The sequence below is a fragment of the Eublepharis macularius genome, chromosome 12 (assembly GCF_028583425.1).
Source record: "Eublepharis macularius isolate TG4126 chromosome 12, MPM_Emac_v1.0, whole genome shotgun sequence".
Taxonomy (NCBI): Eukaryota; Metazoa; Chordata; class Lepidosauria; order Squamata; family Eublepharidae; genus Eublepharis; species Eublepharis macularius.
The window spans coordinates 23,508,311-23,523,134 of record NC_072801.1 but is presented as its reverse complement, the minus strand read 5'-3'; the positions used below and the strand labels follow the sequence as shown (position 1 = coordinate 23,523,134).

Below are 14,824 nucleotides of genomic sequence, written 5' to 3'. Positions count from 1 at the left end.
GATCTCCAGGCTGCAGAGATCAGCTCGCCTGGAGGACATGGCTACTTCGAAGAGTGGTCTCTAGGGCATTATATCCTTTTGAAGTTCCTCCCGTACCAGGCTCTACTCACCCCAAATCTCCGGGAATTTTTCCGCTCTGTGTTCACCACCTTTCTCTAACAGTAGCCATGGGCTGTCCGTATTGCGCTTATATGCTATAGGCAGCAATCTACTAACTGCCTTGCACGAACAGTGACCCCATCCCTCCCCTATCCAGTCCATTAACTTTAAAATATCTCGAGCTCTTCGTTAGGGAAAAACAGGGCTGCATTTATAAGGTGTCGCCACTGGGTGGCAGCGAAGGATTACACAATAGGTATGAAATGGCTAATACCAACACCCGAAGGGACGGCAGCGATCAGAAGAGGCTGGCCAAAGAGCCACTGTAAATTAAGCCATGAAAACGTCTGCGGAAAGTGCTTGCTATAGCCTGCACTGCACATGGGGAGGCATTAGCGACTCTGAACTGGCACCCTATTAGAACTGACGGGCTGCATGGACACGTCGTTGGATATGAAGCAATAGCAATCGCTTCCACAAAGGGAAACTGCGACAGTGCAACGATGCCCAACAGCGTGCGGACGCACCTTTATATGTATGTGCTGAATATGCCAAGAGAGGCTGCAAAGATTGTTGCAGAACGGAAGAGTGGTAGCGATGTTCTTCTACGGTCGCGTGGGGGCAGCAGAGAGCAAAGAGCGGGCAGAATGAGCCGCAGAAAGAGGTGGAGAAAGTGATTGCTATGGCAAAAGCCGGCCACTGGGGAGCAGCAGAGAGTAATGGACCGGTGGTCGTTCCCGGCTTAGCGTTCGTTCGGGGACTTGGTGCCCGCAGCCCGGAGTCTGAGCGTTTTCCTCCCGTGCTGTGCAGCGGCATTGGCTTCACTCCCTGGAGACGGCGCACGTTAGCTGCGGCTGGGGTCTCAGAGTGAAGGTGGTCTTAGGGACGGTCAAGTCGATGGCCGAGGCAGCGATGCCGGGAGGTGGCTGGAAAGAGAATGTCTGCAGCAAGCCCGCGAAAAACAGGAAGAGCTCCATCTTGGCCAGGCTCTCGCCCATGCAATTCCTGCGCCCTGCAAAGGGACGGGGGGGGGGTAGGCATTAGGGAAGGCAGAATCGGTCCAAGTCACGTGGCCCTGCTTGTCTCCCCGGGGGTGGTGCGGTTGAACTAGGGAAGGGGAGACCTGCATTCAAATCCCCTTCTGATGTGAAGCTCACTGGGTGACCTGACACCAGTCTGTTTCTCACCTAGCCTACACCACAGGGTTGTTGGGAGGAGAAAATGGAGGTCGGGGAGAACCACATATGCCACCAATAGGTGAATCCGGCCTCCATGGAGTTCTACCTGCTTTGCAGCTCTTAGCGCTAGGCTTGCGAACTCCGGATTGGGAAATTCCTGGGAGATTTGGGGGCAGAGTGTGGGGAGGGGAAGTGGCTCAACAGGGATGTAATGCCATAGAATCCACCACACGAAGCCATCGTTTTCTCCTGTAGGCTGGAGATCAGTTACGATTCTGGGAGATCTCCAGGCACCGCCTGGAGTTGGCAGCTCTAGGCTACAGGTGCCTCCTTAGGGTATGGTATGCTAACCACCCACATCCATCCATCTGAAAAAGAACGCCTGCGAGATACCCAGGGAGTAGGGCATGAAGGCTTCCTTCTTGACAAACTTCCCCTCGGCATCCAGGAAGTGGCCTGGGTTGAACTCATAGGGGGTCTCCCAGTGACTTGGATCGAGTAGCACAGAAGTGAGGGACGGGATCACCGTTGTCCCCTGGAAGAAAAGCACAAGAAAGGATGAGATGATTGGGAGCGATTCTGAAAGCAACTGGAGCCTCTACAGGCAGCAGGTTGGCAGAGGCAAAGGATGTTCCCGAGGCTTGCATCTCTGTGCAGGACTCTAACCTGCCCCCTACTGGCAGCAAACAAAAAAAGGGGGGGCTGGTGAATACTTGTGGAGGTACCTTTGGGATAAAGTAGCCCCTGAAATGAGTGTCCACAGATGTGCAACGAGGCACGTGGGGCAGCAAGGTGATAAACCTCTGGATCTCGTGAATCACCGCATTGGTGTAAGGCAGCTTCTTCCGGTCTTCATAGGAGGCCCAGCTGCCCGGGTCCACAACATGCTCAATTTCCTCTTGGACCTTCTCTGCATAAGACAGGAAGAGTGGACAGCTTAATCTGTTGGCCTTCTGGACTCAAGTTGGGAAGAGCAGTGGGTTTTTTTCCTAGTTGGAGGGGGGATGTTCGTGCAAGGCTGGCTCTCCAGCCAAGCTCCACAGGGATCTGCTCTCTCCTTTGGGAAGGCACAATAGAGAAGGGTGCAGATATGCACGAAGGGCTCGGCTTGCATCCTGCAGTGTGGCACTGAGAAGACACTGGTGTCCCTTCCTGTGCCTGGGCCATCACCAGCCATGTCCAAGCTATGCTCCTGCAGTGGCACGGAAGCCAGGAGGGGATGGGTGCACCTCGCTGAGGGCAACAGGATACCTTGAACCAGCTCTGTGATTCCAAGCATTACGCATGTTGGTCTGGTATCTCCAGTTAGAAGGTTTCACGAAATGGGGATTAGGAAAGACTTTTCTCTGCTTTGAGACTTTGGAGAGCTGCTCTTTTTCAGAGCTGATACTAGGGCCGTTTCCACACATCTTACCTGCCTGCGGAACATGGCATGAAAGACCCGGAAGACAGCGTCGTCTTGTGCAAAATCGCGCCAGGAAGACACTGTTATCGGGGAGTTTTGCGTGATTCGCACAAAATTCCCAGATAACAGCGTCTTCCTGGTGCGATTTCACACAAGAAGATGCTGTCTTTCAGGTCTTTCGCGCTATGTTCCGCAGGCAGGTAAGAAGTGTGGAAATGGCCTAGGTTTGAAATATAACACACCCTTCGTTTTTGCAGATGTGCATAGAAGGACAAAAAAAAAGCCCAGGCGGAAAGGGTGCCGTGATGGCAAAATCTACAATCGAGAAGGAAAAAAATTCTCCCTAAGTGACATGTTGTCACCATTTAGACAGCTTGAGGGGCTTGGTTCCATCTCTGCAAACAAGGAAACAATTGCTAAAAAAAAAAAGGAGACTGCAGAGGGTGCACAGCCCACCTTGAATCGAGGGGTATTTCATCATGAGCAGTACAGCCCATTGCAACGTTGTCGCAGTGGTTTCAGTGCCGGCCATGACCAGATCCAGGATGGATGCTATCAGGTTGTCGTCATGGAAAAGGTTCTCTTTCTTGCTTGCATCCTGGTGGGGAGAAAGCACGTGCACAATTGAAAGGAAGGGGAAGGGCAGTGTTCCGAAGGCTGGTTCAGATGTGCACCTTTCTACCCTTTAGGATGGCAGATTTAAAGCTTGTGCAAATGAGCCACCCCAGATCCTAACTCCACAGATTAAATTTCATGTTAGCTCAAACAATGGCATGGGTTACCGTAGTCGACCAGTGCAGCATAGAAGTTACAGCATGGGGGAAAGACCAAAGAGACCCTGCTTCCAAACTGTCAGCCATGAAGCTGACCGGCCTGTTGCTCCCTCTCGTCCAGCCTAACCTACCTCACTGGGTTGTTGTGAGGATTAAAAGGAAGCAAGCGATTTGGCTACAGTGGAGTTGGTTCACTCAGGGCCAAGCTACAAGTGATGAATGACACAGGTTGGACACTTGTCAGCTTCCCTCAAGTTTTGATGGGAAATGCAGGCGTCCTGGTCTTGCAGTTTGGCTTTCCGACTGCTGTCCAATGGACTTTTCAACTGTCACTTGTCCAACATTCCGCCAAGCTGCCTACATTTCCCATCAAAACTTGAGGGAAGCTGACAGGTGTCCAACCTGTGTCATTCGTCACTTGTAGTTTGGCCCACAGTGTTAGCTACAGTGTAAAGTGCAGTGGAATTAGTTCAGCTACAGATTCTCAGGTGTGCACACTTGTGTGAACTGGCTTGTTTAAAATGGCAGAGATTGGGAAAGGCTATGGATTCTCATCAAGAACAGAGTCATTTGGGTTGTATTTGTCTGCTGTTTTCCATTGAGTAGAATTTAGAGACCTGTGCTCAATAATAAAATGGCTTGCGGGAATGTAGAAAATCCACAAAGAAAAGAAAATTCTGCTTGCATATTCACACAAGCTTATGACTGCTGCCAGATTGCTAGGGTGCCATGCCTCAGAGACGACAGCTGAGGTCCAGAAAGTCCTGGATTCAAATCTCACCCCAGTAAAAACTCACAAAATAACTCTTTGCCAATGCAGTCCCAGCTCCCCTGCGTAATAGGTGGATAATTCTACTGGTCAACTAAGCAGGTACAGGCGAATTCAACTTTGGACCTTTTATAAAGATGTGCCTGCCATTTAAGGAAACTAGGTTGCAATGATTGGATGGTCTTGCCTTTAAAATAAAGATTCCACAATTTTTGGAAGAAAACCATTCCATTGCTCAACTGGAAAGTTGATTCAGCCACCTATAGCACCTGAGGTTGTACAAAAGTATATTAACAATTGTGGTTTCATTTAAAAAAAAAAGTAAACTAAAACAGTTCCTTGAGGCTTAAGGGTGTGTTATGTCTTTCAAACAAACAGGTTTTTTTTTTAATACTGTCAGTTCGGCCACAATGTTTTCCTTAGATTTGGTTGTCTAGGCTCATTACTATCAATCTGTTGAACAGTAAAATGACTGTCACCCCACTGTGAAAAAATAACAAAACCAGGCCACCACCCTCCAGACAAAGTGGGACTCCTTATGTACTCAGGACTCCCCAAATATGCAGAAAAACATGAGACTGTAAATTAAATTTTACAGAGAGCCAGTTTGGTGTGGTGGTTAAGAGCATGGGACTCTAATCTGGAGAGCCGGGTTTGATTCCCCACTCCTCTGCTTGAAGCCAAAGGGTAACCTTGGGTCAGTCACAGCTTCTCGGAGCTCTCTTAGCCCCACCCACCTCACAGGGTGTTTGTTGTGGGGATAATAATGACGTAGTTTGTAAACCGCTCTGAGTGGATGTTAAGTTGTCCTGAAGGGCAGTATATAAATCAAATGTTGTTGTTGTTGTTAATGTTATTAAACACTAGGAAGGAAAAATCAAGTTCTCAAAGGATGATCTTGGCTTCCCGGCAAGGCCATTTGGAGAGATTAAACACATCTACAGAAACGTCTATCAAATGCTGTTGATAGCCTAATGTAACCTCTGTATTCAGAGGCAGGATACCATTGAGTATCAGATGCTGAGAGAAGGAAAAGGATTTGCTGAGAGCCCTCATGGGCCTGCACACAAAGACTCCCTCTGGGCCCCCATCAGACCAACAAACACAAACTAATCTCGGGGCTCCAGGGTGATTAGGCCCACAAAATTTTGCCCCCTTCCGACCTCCACATTCCTGGCAGCCATCAAGGCCTGCTTTTGGCATTTCTGGAGGCTGCTGTTGAACCTGGAGCACCCTTCAGTCTGACCCAGCAGGTGGGTCTTGTGATTTCAGGGCTCAACCAGCCCCCAAATACCTCTTGCTGCTTGAAGACTAATGCGTCCGTATAACTTTTGAGGCCGTTGGCGTGGATGTCTTGCTTGCTAGCCTTAATGTAATCCCGGATAATGATGCGGACCTCTTCGACTTTTTGGAGTAACGTTTTGTGGACGTTGAAAAAAAAACCCAGGAAGGGGTAGAAGTTGAACAGCTAGTTGAGAGCAAACAATGGGGAAAAGAGGGGAGGCATTGGACAGAGGGAGGAGAAAGATTAGTTACGTTGCCAAGTAATGTATACCCACCAAAACCCACCCTTATTAAAAGTGTTTCTCTGCCTTAATAGCACCTGTTGGCCTGGGGCGTAGGATTAACTATTGGAACTTTTGGTCTAGACGAAATGCGGTTTCCAGTGCCTCCCCATCTGAATTTTCCAGGGGCAAGGACAGCCCTGACCCCCCCCCCTTCCCAACTGCAAATGAGGATACCTCCAATGGGGATTATGATAATCTTGAATTACCAGATCATCTTGGTGTAGTGGTTAGAGCCTCAGTCTAGGATATGGGAGAACCAGGTTTGAATCCTCACTCTGAGTCTCCACACAAGACATCTTACATGGGGACGCTCAAGTGAAAGCTCTTACGCTTGTTCTTCCATTGTGGATACACATGCACTGCTAGGGAGACAGAGTACACCTGAATATAAGACCACGCAGAAAGTAAGTCACTTGAGCTTCCCCATGTAAGATGCCTTGTGCAGAGAAACTCTTAAGTTGCCAACTCTGGATTGGGAAATTCCTGGAGATGTGGGGGGTGGGGCCTGGGAAGGGTGGGATTTGGGAAGGGGAGGGACCTCAATGGGGTATAAAGCCATAAAGTCCACCCTCCAAAGCAGCCATTTCTCCAGGGGGACTGACTAATATGGTCCAGAGATCAGTTGTAATCCAGGGAGACCTCCCGGCTGTACTTAGAGGTCAGTAGTCCTATCAGTGACTCTCTCTGCCTAACTCTCTCTCAAGGTGAGGAGAGGAAATCTATGAGCTCCAAGGAGGATATAGATCAGGTACAGAATGATTACAACTAAATTAATACAAAGCAAGCAAGTCTACAGTAGTTTCTTTGCCAATCGAACAAGGAAAAAGTTTGCTTCGAAATTTAGATTCTCTACACAAGACATCTTACACAGGGACACTGAAGTGAAAGATCTTATGCTTGTTCTCCCATTGTGGATACCCATGCATTGCTACGGAGACTTGAGTACACGTGAGTATAAAACCACACAGAAAGTAGGTCACTTGAGCGTCCCCGTGTAAGTTGTCTTGTGTAGAGAGACTCTCTGATTGTTTCCACATGTCCCGGTGCAGCGCTAAACGAATGCGACGAGGGCAGGTTCCCGGCACGATTTTGATGATGTCAGAAATCACGCCAGGAAGACGCCCTTGTGTTTTTTTAGCACTATGCTGGGACGTGTGGAAACGACCTCTGCTTTGGAAGCTCACTGGGTGGCTTGGGCCAGTCACACATCCTCAACCTAACCTACCTCGCAGGGTTCTTGTGAGGATAAATAGAGGAGAGAACAATTATGTAAGCCACCCTGGGTCCCCAGTGGGAAGAAATGTGGGAAGAAGCAAATTAAAATTAACAGTCTTTAAATAAAATTTAATGAATTTGGTTTCCTTATCTCTTTTTTGTTTTAATTTATATCCCTGTTTTCTCCCTGATCAGGGACCCAAAGTGGCTTTTCACATTGTCCTCCCCCTCCACTTAATCCTCCCTGCAACAACTTTGTGAGGGTAGATTAGGCCGAGAGATTGTGATGGGCCCAAGGTCACCTGACAGGCTTCTGTGGTTGAGTGAGGGATTCAAAACCAGTTGTCCCAGGTCCTAATCGAACACTCTCACCACTACATCACACTAGTTTCCTTGGACTTCACGTTTAAACGCCAGTTTTGTAACTCACACGACACCCCCGCCCCCAATCTAACAGAAGAACTAAAAATCACCATTAGCCACAGTTCTTGGTTAGTGATGGATGCTCTAAATATTGGCATCTGTTTGGTGAAACTTCTGTATGCCGTTCATTGGAATTTTAGAGTGGATAACCAATTCTATTTTTAGACTGCAACAATATGATTCTGTAGTTTTTATCTCCCTCTGTGCACGTGGCAGAATGAGGCTGGGGAGGGGCCAGGGCTTGATGTTAGATCATCTGCTTGGCATGCAGAGGGTCCTGGGTTCAATCCCTGGCATTTCTGTTTAAAAGAATGAGGTAGCAGGTGATGTGAAAGCCCTCCACCTGAGTTCCTGAACAGCTGCTGCCTATCAGAGCTCACAAGACTAACCAGGATAAACCCCAAGGGCAAGACTCAAGTCAAAGGCAAGCTTCTTGTGCTCAATGTTGAATTAGCTGGTGGGATAGATAATACTGCTTTTGGGTTGCTGGAAGAGAAATTGCATTTTGGAAAACCTCCCTTCAAGTAGAAAACTAGTGCAGCAGGGAAAAGCAGCAAGCAAGAATTTTTTCCATGGTTAAGCTAAACCCAAAGAATCTGAAGTGAATGTAGAAGTATAGGGATTTGGGGAGGAAGGTTTCCATTTCTGATTTTTGCGAATGCATCAGTGCCAGGTGAGTACACGAGTAAGGGATAATAGCTACAAGGAGAATATCGGCTTACGTGCAAGAGTGGCGACCCAAGAAGGCACATCACTTCGTCAATGAGTCTTAACAGAGTCAGGAATACCGGATCTTTGTAGTCGAACCTCTCCCCGAACAAGATGGCAAAGGTGATATTGGTGGGGGCAGTGTTGAAGGTCCTGAGGCCAAAAGGCTTACCTGCAGTGAACAGGCAGAGCAGAAGAAAAATTTAGCATCTGTTCAGTGGCCGCATGCAAAATTGGGATGTATCCAACCATCTTCAGACCGTGTAGAGTGGGAATTCCCTACTTACTACAGATGACACCCAGTTGTATCTGTTGATGGCTGGACGGATGGTCCAACTCTGCCCCAGATGCCTTGGCTAGAGCTTTTGAGGCCATGACTGGATGGTTGAAACAGAGTTGGCTGAAACTGAACCCCATGCAAACGGAGATCCTGGACTTGGGTCGTGGGCTGTTGGGCTCAGGAATCCGGCTCCCGACCCTCAATGGGGCACCGCTTGTGCCTGCTGTGATGGTTAAGAGTCTGGGGGTGATCCTGGATGCCTCCTTTTCGATGGAGGCCCAGGTCACAGCAGTTACCAGATCTGCCTTTTCCCATCTGCGCCAGGCCAGGCAGCTTGTCCCTTACCTCTCGACCCAGGACCTAAGGACAGTGATCTAGGCAATGGTTACCTCCAAATTAGATGACTGTAACTTGCTCTATGCAGGGCTTCTCTTGGGTCTGGCCCAGAAATTACAACTGTCCAGAATGCAGCTGCACGTGTCCTTATGGGGACACCATATAGGGCACATATCACACCCGTCCTGTGCCAGCTGCACCGGATCCCAGTGAAATTCCGGATCAGGTTCAAGATTTGGGTGTAACCTATAAAGCCCTTAGCGGACTGGGACCAGCATATCTGCAGGACCGCCTCTTACCATATGCTCCTCAGCGGGCGCTTTGTTTGGCCGAAAAACAGCTGCTGGTGATCCCTAGCCCCAAGGATGCTTGCCTGGCCTCGCCCAGGGCCAGGGCCTTTTTGGTCCTGGCACCAACCTGGTGGAACTTTCTGCTGAAGTTAGGGCCCAGCGAGATTTGCTATCCTGCCGGGCCTGTAAGACAGAGATGTTCTGCCAGGCATATGGTTGTAGTCAGGGTGGTGGTGGGTTCTCCTGCTGGTCTCCTGTTGAGGGGGGGATTGAAACCCCCCTCACCTCAGCTTGCCACTGAGACACTTAATATTGTCTACCAGTTCCCATCTCTTGGGATATTTTGGTCGGATTAAGCCATATGGGCTGCTGCCTAGAGCTCTGTGTTTACTGAATTTTATGTGATTTTATTACGATTATATTTTGTGATGTTATCTGCTCTGATCCCACTTGCGGGAAGAGCGGACTATAAATTTAATAAATAATAAAATAACCTTCCCTAAGCCCCTGAAATTTTGTTGCTGGGGGACCAACAAACCATCTGCTGTGGAAGAAAAGGATGAGCAGGAATCGCTGCCCCCACTCTTTCAACGATTACAAGTGAAGATTACCTGCCTGGGGCACTTGAAAGCTGGCAACATTGGCTTGCTTTGCATTCATGTTTGCTTCTGTATTAGCCAGAAAATGTACAGTGGCATTCGACAATTGGCATCCATACGAGTGACTGATTTCTTTGATACCACAAAAGAAGAACTAGAACATCACAAGGTATCTAAGCTAAACAAACTGGGGTTTTACTTGATTTATATGTGGCATGAAGAAATACAGATTTATAAATTTAAACTTTTGCCCGGGGTGTGCAGATTTGCTATTGGGCACAGCCGGTGCAGGAACTGCCATGATCACCAACCCACCCACCCACCCCACACATACACACCTTCAAAAGCTTTAATGCTCCTTATAAGGAAACAGAGTTCTTCAATAATTTGGTCCTCAAGGAATTTCTTCCCCATTCCAAGATTGCGCATACTGGCCATGGTGAACCGGCGGGTCGTCCTCCACAGTTCTCCAGTTGAAAAGAAAACACCTGTAAGCAGCAGAGATACAACCTGGTCTCATTTGTTTGGAGTTGAGTCTCACTGAACAAGATTCTTTGTTGTGATGCTAGAAGCCTTGGGCCCTATAGAAAGGGCATCAAATTCAGCTGGCTTGGAGGGACACTCCGCCTAGCAGGTTTCCCTCTGGGCCACATTCCTAATATTCCAACCCAGACCAGCAGATATGATGAGATAATGGTGGTAGGGGTGCCGTGTTCCCATTTCCCCAAATCTGGGCAGTTTAATTTGCTTATGATGCAAATTGGTGCCAACTCCAATCAAACCAAGAGAACATGGCATTAGTAGCTGAAACTATTAGCACCAAACAATTAGCGCTCCACCTGGCAAACAAACCTCGTTAAGCAAATTTTTCTTTGCTCTGAGCTTTGGAAATTAAAGCTGTTCTATTTCCTCCTTACCATTGCCGTGCTGAATCTCCTCAAATATTGGTATTGGCGGCCTGTCCACAAATTCTTCTGTGAAGTTGACAAGGGCATCCCTCACGGCTTCATAGCCGGTCAGGACTACGGCTTTCTGGAATCCGAAATGGAGGGTATACACGGGCCCATATTCCTTGGCAAACTGGAAAGGAAGGCAGACCAGTGAAGCAGTTGCATAATACTAAAACCGTTCATCCATATTAGACTGCAGAGACGGGTATCTCATTGCTGGGTCTGAAGGAACCAGGCCTCTGTGCTGAAGCTAAGCAGGTGTGGGTGTGGTTTGTTCCTGGATGGGAGAACACTCAGAGCCAAGCTACAAGTGACACCTGACACAGGTTGGACACTTGTCAGCTTCCCTCAAGTTTTGATGGGAAATGTAGGCATCCTGGTCTTGTAGCTTGGCTCTCCGACTACTGCCCAATGGACTTTTCAACTGTCACTTATCCAGCATTCCTCCAAGCTGCCTACATTTCCCATCAAAACTTGAGGGAAGCTGACAAGTGTCCAACCTGTGTCAGGCGTCACTTGTAGTTTAGCTCTCAGAAACTCAATGGAGGCTGCCTTGACTTTTCAGCCCAGAAGCTGTTTTTCATAAAGATGAGTGTGAAGGGTAGCATTGACAATGTCATATATGCCTTCTGCATATCTGCCATGAATGTATATGGGCTCTGCCTTTGGTCTCTGAAAGTATGGGAAATTCTTTATTGCTGTAATGCCAGCAGGTTTTCTCGCAAATGTTTACTTTCTCTTTCTCGCTCCGCTAAGCCAGTGTCCTTGACTGCCAGCTGAAACTGGCTCGAAATGTATCCTTCTTGAGAACCAAAGATAAGTTTGTCTTTCTCACTGTCTACTCTAAAATAATGTCTCACCCCAACCCCCAACCCCTTGTTAACAGTCCTCTTTCCCAAAGACAGGAATATTCCCTATAACTAACATTGCTAGCCCCACATACGTCATTTCTGCCAGTTCCACTGTCTGAACACCTTGTACTGAATGGATCTCTAATAAAGTTGCTTCAACTGGAACACCTGTGTGCTAACTGTGGAGAACTTGGAGATCTAACTGCCAAGGACTGACAGCCAACCTCCTGGTGGGGCCTGAAGATTTCCTGGAATTACAACTGATCTCCAGGCTACAGGGATCAGTTCCCCTGAATGGCAGACTCTGGCATCCCATCCCTGATGGGGGCCCTTCTCAGACCCCACCCTGTTCCATCTCCACCCTCTAATCTCCAGGAATTCCCAACCCAGCCGTGGAAACCCTAGTGAAGGGTGGTGGCAGTCTGTTCTGCAAGCCCGCTCTCTGTTGCAGGAAGCAATATTTCCTTTTGTTTGCCTCTAAACCACTGCAGGCTGTTCTCCACTGCAGCAGAGGGATAATATACTTCTTAGGAAGACACACAAACACATACACCCCATGGAGTTTTGCTGTAAAGGGAAGAGGGTAGTCTTGATTATGGTTTGCAATGTTGTGAGAAAGTTACATAAGCTCTGGAGTGGAGAACTCTAATGTTACATATTATATAGCAACAGTTTGTGGCGGGGGGGCGTTAAATCACATACTTAGGTCTTATATAAAAGCTTCTCCCGACATTCCATCACTCTCTGGCATGACCAAGAAACAGACCGTAGGGTGGCACTTAGAGAAGCAGCCTGGATTCTCATTGGCTGGGGGTGAGAATTGGCTGGGGGTGAGAAAGACACAAAGGGGGTGTCTTTGCACACTCCCTTGACTTTCTCCAGCCCAAACTAGGAAGCTAATCAGGGTTAGCCATAGTTAGTACTTGGGTGGGAGACCTCCAAGGAAGACAGGGATTGCTCTGCAGAGGAAGGCAATGGCCAACCACCTCTGAGGGGTTGCCATGAGCTAGTTGCAACTTGTTGGGGCTTTATTATTATATGAAGTGAACTGTTGCTCATGTGCACAAAGTGCATCAAAGCACCTTTACCACACCCAAGCTCACCCTTTAAACAAATACCATCCACCTTGCATCACTCACCATCAATAATACCTACATTTCATGACATTTTCCACAATCATAGATCCAGAGGAGCTAGCCATGTTAGTCTGTAGTCACAAAATAGTAAAGAGCCCAGTAGTACCTTTAAGACACTAACCAACTTCATAGTAGCATAAGCTTTCGAGAACCACAGCTCTCTTCGTCAGATGCAAGATGTATTTGCTTATGCTGCTATAAAGTTGGTTAGTCTTAAAGGTGCTGAAATCTATTGCACTCTGAGTTCTGGAAAATGCAACTAGTGAAACAGTAGGAGTTTGTTGAGGGGGGAAGAGCCTCTGTGCTTGGTTTCAGATTTCTGTAGCACTATCCCTATTACCTTGCTTGTTAGATGTCTCATCCTACCAGCTGCATGGATTTACACTGTGTAATCTGCCTTGAAAGTGAAAAAGGATGACAGATATAGCCAGGGGCTTTTTTTGTGCGGGTACACAGTGGTACAGGATACTGGCACCTCTTTTGGCTGGCAGGGCTTGGATCATCTTTGCTGGGGCCGGGCCAATTGAGAAGCAACGTCCTGCAGCCAACGTGGCCAGCTGACATGACGGTGTACATGGGCTGCATTTTTTCCAGCTCACTTGCCCGCTGCCTTCACCTGCCTGCCTCCTGCCCTGTGACCTTCTTTGCCAGCTTGCAGGCAAGTAAATTTAGTACGTTAAACTGATGCCATTGGCTAGATTAAGAGGTGGGGATAGCAGTTTGGTTGCAGCCAGAAATCATAATCAGGAATAGTTCACTTGTCTCACTGAGTTGTGTTAAAAGATATTTTTGTTTATTGTCTGCTCATCTAACTGAAAAAGAAATGTGAACTGTTTACTCCTTAACTTGTTCCCTGGATTTCTAGTAATGTAAATAAGTATATTTATATGAGAGTGTTTATAATATAAAAAATTCCGAATGATGTTATGTTATTTATTTAAAACATTTCTGAGCTGCCTTTCCCCCCAAATAGGATTCCCAAGGCAGCAAACATCACGAGTACCAGCAATTTCGTTTTTACAAAAAAAAAAAAAAAAGCACTGTATGGGCCATTCCGCACACATTGGATAATGCACTTCCAATCCTCTTTATAGATCATTTGGAATGGATTTTTTTGCGTGTGGAACAAAAAATCCACCTCAAATGATTGATAAAGTGCATTGAAAGTGCATTATCCAGCATGTGCGAAATCAGCAAATATAGTAAATAACCAAAATTCTTGTTTCTTGTTCAAACAGTATCTTAATTTCTTGCATCTTATTATCTGGAAATAGATATCTGCAGGAGATGTTCTCCTGGCATCAGCTGTTTGCAAACTGTCCTTGTCTTCAGGGAAGAGAAACTGTCAAATTAGTACACTAAAATCTCACAAGCACCGTATATGTTGTATATTACATAGGAAGAAAAATTATTGCATACTACCTTTTTTAAAAAAAAAATCATCACTGCTCTCTGTATATTTACTCTTGAGTAATCCTGTTTAACGTTAGAGGTACTGTATGAAATACATTTTAAAAATCCCACTATGCATCAAAGAAATAACTATTCTGTTGAGCTTTAAGTAAAATGTATTTGCAGTCTATTGCATGACTCTGCATTAATGTAAACATATCCCAGAAATGTAATTCAAACTTAATCAGGGGGGGGGGGAACCAAATTAAAATATTCATATTGAATTTAAATAGTGGGATGTTTAGTATAACTACAGACGTGCAGCTGTGTTGGTTTGCAGTAGAAGAACAGACCAACACAGCCACCTTAAGGACCAACAAAGTTTTCAGAGTATAAACTTTTAAGACTCAAAACTCCCTTCATAAGATATCTGATGATCAATTCCTATTTGACAAAGGGAGCTTTGAGTCCCAAAAGCTCATACCCTGGAAATCTTGTTGATCTTTAAGGTGCTTCTGGATTCGAATCTTGCTCTAGTATAACTGTGCAAAGCAATTTTTCATCCTACCTTCATTAAGGATTTGTCTTGTCTCTTAATATCCAGCAAATGCAGGTTGCCAATGATCGGCAGAGGCTTTGGACCAGGTGGCAATTTAAAAGCTGATTTTCCTGAGCTGGTTGAAAAATAGGAGACTAAAAAGATCAGCGTGCACAGGAGACAAACAAACGCAGGATAAGAGAGAAATAAAGTTAGCAATGCCATCTCATGCTAACATGCACACACAGACTCCTTATGGGGGGGCTTGGCACGCCGCAGTTGTCCGTCACCAACTTTCCATTTCTTTTTGCGAT

At 46.8% G+C, this 14,824-nt stretch overlaps 1 protein-coding gene across 1 annotated transcript; it reads right to left on the bottom strand.

The window, feature by feature from the left end:
* Nucleotides 1-251: 251 nt before the first annotated feature.
* On the bottom strand, nucleotides 252-14,803 carry LOC129338978 (cytochrome P450 2W1-like). Its single transcript, XM_054993563.1, has 9 exons — nucleotides 14,541-14,803; nucleotides 10,561-10,723; nucleotides 9,982-10,131; nucleotides 8,153-8,310; nucleotides 5,519-5,692; nucleotides 3,139-3,280; nucleotides 2,003-2,187; nucleotides 1,671-1,812; nucleotides 252-1,111 (listed from the first exon to the last, which is right to left on the bottom strand). Exons 1-9 carry the CDS (start codon nucleotides 14,733-14,735, stop codon nucleotides 921-923), a joined length of 1,500 nt encoding a protein of 499 aa, XP_054849538.1. The 5' UTR covers nucleotides 14,736-14,803; the 3' UTR covers nucleotides 252-920.
* Between the last annotated feature and the right edge of the window lie 21 nt (nucleotides 14,804-14,824).

Coding starts and splice junctions, on each gene's coding strand:
- LOC129338978 (XM_054993563.1), bottom strand. CDS start 14,735: ATGGCATTGCTAACTTTATTTCTCTCTTATCCTGCGTTTGTTTGTCTC. Junction 10,132..10,560: donor GGAGATTCAGCACGGCAATG/GTAAGGAGGAAA, acceptor TGCTGCTTACAG/GTGTTTTCTTTTCAACTGGA. Junction 1,813..2,002: donor GGGGCTACTTTATCCCAAAG/GTACCTCCACAA, acceptor CTTTTCTTCCAG/GGGACAACGGTGATCCCGTC.